Source organism: Ranitomeya imitator, chromosome 4 (assembly GCF_032444005.1).
Source record: "Ranitomeya imitator isolate aRanImi1 chromosome 4, aRanImi1.pri, whole genome shotgun sequence".
In the NCBI taxonomy this organism is placed as follows: domain Eukaryota; kingdom Metazoa; phylum Chordata; class Amphibia; order Anura; family Dendrobatidae; genus Ranitomeya; species Ranitomeya imitator.
The window spans coordinates 14,218,412-14,222,889 of NC_091285.1; the positions used below are offsets into that span (position 1 = coordinate 14,218,412).

At 41.4% G+C, this 4,478-nt stretch overlaps 1 protein-coding gene across 1 annotated transcript; it reads right to left on the reverse strand.

The window, feature by feature from the left end:
- Positions 1 to 592: 592 nt before the first annotated feature.
- Positions 593 to 3,883, reverse strand: LOC138675116 (E3 ubiquitin/ISG15 ligase TRIM25-like). The gene has a single exon (XM_069763103.1). The coding sequence runs from the start codon at positions 3,846 to 3,848 to the stop codon at positions 2,229 to 2,231; it is 1,620 nt and encodes a 539-aa protein (XP_069619204.1). The 5' UTR covers positions 3,849 to 3,883; the 3' UTR covers positions 593 to 2,228.
- Positions 3,884 to 4,478: the final 595 nt, after the last annotated feature.

Consider the following 4,478-nt stretch of genomic DNA (forward strand, 5'->3'; position numbering starts at 1 on the left):
GCCTCCTCCAATAGAAAACCATCTCACACGGGAAAGCTGCTTTTCTATTGGACGACACCGATTACCTCAGGAGATGATCAATGTCGCAGGGTTACACATTTCATGACGTCACTTGTGGCCTAGTCAGTGCTGGAGAGTGAAGATGGAGACCGGAGCCAGAGGAAAGGCCTAGTCAATGATAGAGAGTGAAGATGGAGACCGGAGCCAGAGGAAAGGCCTAGTCAATGATAGAGAGTGAAGATGGAGACTAGAGCCAGAGGAAAGGCCTAGTCAATGATACAGAGTGAAGATGGAGACTAGAGCCAGAGGAAAGGCCTAGTCAATGATACAGAGTGAAGATGGAGACTAGTGCCAGCAAAGGACCAAAAGAGAAGCTGCAGCACCAGAACAGGTAAGAGATGAGGTAAGTGTCATGGTTTTTTTTAACTTTTTTAACTATTCTGAGCCCTAAAAACAATCAAACAAAATCCTAAAAAAGTGGGTTCCTGGTGAATCCGAATTTTAGTGAACCTCAAAACAAGTTTTATTATCCTCAAATTTATTCGGTAATTTGCTATCCTTCTATTTTCAATACAATTTTATTTAAGTTTCTGAGGAAGATTAACCGACTGATGTAAGGTTGTCGTGTTTTAAAAATGATTTAATAAAAATTATGTAAAAAAAACAACACATATAAATATGAAGAGTGATAACCAGATCCTTCATGAGACTCATAAATCATAAAACATTTGGCTTTTGTGCAAATCTGAATTTTCTGAGAAATTAAAAAAAATATTGGCTTATTTTGAAAGGAATGTGTCACCAGGTTTTTGCTTCCCAATCTGAGTGGAGTATGACGTGGTGGCAGAGACCATCATTTCAACAATTTGTCACTTACTGGGTATTTTACTGCAGTTTTGATTCAAATCAGTTTTCTCTGCTGCAGACCTAGCAGTTCTCTGAATACTGAGCTCTATATATCCCCACCCACACCCCACACCACTGATTGACAGCTTTCTGCATATGCTGTACATAGGTAGAAAGCAACCAATCAGAGTTATGGACGGGGTTATATAGAGCTCATAAATATAGAGAACTACCTGGAAGCAGTGGAAACTAGTCCTCTAGTGATAATCTTCTGCAGATGAAACTGTTTGGATTTTTTTTAAACTACAGCTAACAGCCCAGAGAGACACAACACCCGAATCAGGGTTAATTGGCAAAAACCTGGTGAAAAATTGGCCTTAATACACTTTTACTTTTGACAAGTGTAATACCAGAAGTTTGGTAGGAAGATTAACTATTTCTGTACTGCCCATACACTTTATACATCCGGACCAACTCCTCTTATTCTAAAATCTAAATGCAGTCTAGGCAGCTTTCTGAATATTGTGCAGCTATGGGGAGGGAAGCTGCTGTCAGACACAGCCGGACTTCCCAGAGAGAAGATAAACATGTTTTACTACCATGTCTACCTTCTCCATCTCTGTATACATAGCTCTGAACTAGCACTGTCTATACAGAGCAGGAAGTACTGACAGTGCTTCCTCCTCCAGACCCTGTGGTCATGTGATCACTGGGTGTAGGGAGGGAACAGGAGCTGCTGGGTCCCGGAAAACCCTGTCGTCTCTGCTTTGCAGTAAGGAGGTAGATATCTCCTTGTAGCTGGGGCTAATATACGATCCTATATTACAAAGGAAATCTGTTAAAAAAAAAGAATGTATTAATATGTTATAATGCACCTCAAAGTTTTTTTAAAGACCTTTAAGGGGGCACAATGTATGAAATAAATGAAAAAAGGATGGCAATAATAAAAGTAAAGATGGCATAAAAAAGGCACTGCCAGTCTAAATCGTTATGTTTAGTACTGTTCTATCCCCAAAATGTCCAATACATAAAAATAATTTCTTTGGAAAGGAAAATTCAATTTAAAAAGTTTTTAGCGGTCCTTTGAGGTCGTAAAAATAAAAAAATAAAAAAAATCACAAAATGTGAGAAATATACTCGTGTTTTCTATTTTTTTTTAATATATTTTCCCCTGATAGCAGTAAAAAAGCCCTATATACATAAGAAAAAAAAAGATTATTTGAATATTCGAAAGAGAAAAAAAATTATAGGACCTTTAAAAGTGCATGTACGATACTAGACGTAACTGGATCCATCATGAGGCTCCTCACATTGGCTGAATGCTCCACCAATCATAGAGATTCCGCACCCTGTGATGTCACCAGTTACGGAGTAGATTTCTTCTAAGATGATGGTTCCTCACAGTTGCTCCCTGATATCTCTATAGAACCATTATATACATATAACGCAGCATGTAGGGGCTCGGTGAAGGTGACAGTGAAGGTGTGTAAGTGTCTGATGGGGTCACACAGCTCATAAAAGGACAACTGCCCGGCCTCATAATCCAGACAGATCCTGACTCTATCACTGGAGATGTCGTGAGGTAACGGGATCTCATTACTGTCATGTCTCACTGAACAGAGATTATTATACACCAGCACTTTATATAAACCCCAGGACTTGTTATTATATCCAATGTATGACTGCTGCCCTCTCTTGTCTATACTGGGGTAACACATCCCTACAATCCACCATCCTGATCTACTGCCCTCCACATCCCAGTAATGTCGTCCTGAGGTAAATCTCCTCCCGCTCAGCACCTGATTATACAGGAATCTCTCTGCTGTTTCCGGACGATTCTGTTTGATTTCTGTCCAGGTCGCAGTTTTCAGGTCGTCTGATATAAGGAGATTATTAGCAGCTGTGTTTACATCCAGTAATATGTCTGCAGGATCCTGCACGTAGAAGATCACATTTATATCTTTTATCAGATCAGATAATGAGTGTGATATGTGTGAGATCAGCTCCATACCCCGATCACCTCCATCATGTCCTCCTGTGTCCTCATCACCTCCATCATGTCCCCATTTGTCCTCATCACCTCCCTCTTCCTCAGGATCACACAAGTCACGTGTGTCTGGTTCCTGTAAGACAGTCAGTGGATCCGTCATGTTACACAGCTCCTCAATGTGTCTCATCTTCTTGGACAGCTCGTCCTTCTTTAGTTCCAGCTTCTGTATCACATCAGACAGTGACATCTTCTCTTCCCGACTGGAGATCTCACTCAGGACCTTCTTCTCCAGGTCGTCCACCCGTCTCCTGACATGTGTAATTAGGGCAATGACTCTCTCGGCTTCTCCAGCTGCTCTTTCTTGAGCTTTTCTCCTGCGCTCCTCCAGACTCTGGACTCTTTCCTCAGTCTTCTTTCTCTTTGTGATCAGTTTCTGTAGAACAGTTTTCAGTTTCTTCTTTTTCTTCTCTGAGGCCTCAACCAGCATCTCCACCCGATGTCCTCGATGTTCTCCGGCCAAACTGCAGGAGACACAGATACAAGCAGCGTCCTCAGTGCAGTAATATTCCAGGATCTTCTTATGGATGGAGCATTTTCTGGTTTTCAGGGAAGTGTTGGGTTCTGTTAAGACGTGATCTGCTGATGTTTTTATGTGAACTTTTAGGTGTTTCTCACACAGAGAAGCCTCACACAGCAGGCAGGATTTAACAGCAGGTACAGGAGAGTCCACACAGTAAGTGCAGCAGATCCCGATGATCTCATGATGTAGCTGAGTAGACAGGACATTCTCCACAACATTACACAGAGTTATGTTCTTCTGTAGTGGAGGCCACTTCTGAAATGTTGCTCTACATTGGGGACAGGAATATTCTCCATACCCGCCATCTGTATCCTGCACTCCATCAATACAGACCCGGCAAAAGTTGTGTCCACATCTCAGGGTTACAGGATCTGTATAAATGTCCTTACAGATGGAGCAGAGCAGCTCGTGTCTCAGATCAGCAGACGCCATGGCTGAGATCAGTCGAAGCAGAGAAATCAAATGTGACGGATGTTACTGGCAGCAGGGTGTGTTCCAGCATTTTCCTTATCATTATACACTTTGACCTTTGCTTGTTTGTCTTCTTGTATTATATTTCCCTGGTTTTTCCTTGAGGGCAGGATCATTACTTCGGCAATATATCTTTACTGTCATAGCCGATACGCCTTTTTACTATGCTGATAAATAAATTATTATTGTTCCTTGTGTGCCTATTATGGTAGCCTGTTTAGTCCTCTAGTTAAATTATGACTGGGGTCCCAAATCCTAATACATTGCATCATCACACGGTTTATTGGATCATCTTCTTGAAGTAATTACATAGTTAAATTGGTTGAAAAAAGATCTCGGTCCATCAAGATCAAACTTTCTCCATCAATTGTACATTTCGTCACTAATTTAACTAGAACCTGCAATGTAACGTGTATCAAGGAAATCCTCCAGCCCTTGTATAAATGCTGTTATAGTGTCGGCCATTACTACCTTTTGTGGTCGGACATTCCACAGTCTGACTGCTCTAACTGTAAAGAACTCTTTCCTATTTAGCTGTCAGAATCTCCTTTCTTCCACCCGTAATGAGTGCCCCCTGGTCCTTAGTACGGT

Excerpts from the sequence above, each read along its gene's own strand:
- LOC138675116 (XM_069763103.1), bottom strand. The coding sequence starts at position 3,848 with ATGGCGTCTGCTGATCTGAGACACGAGCTGCTCTGCTCCATCTGTAAG.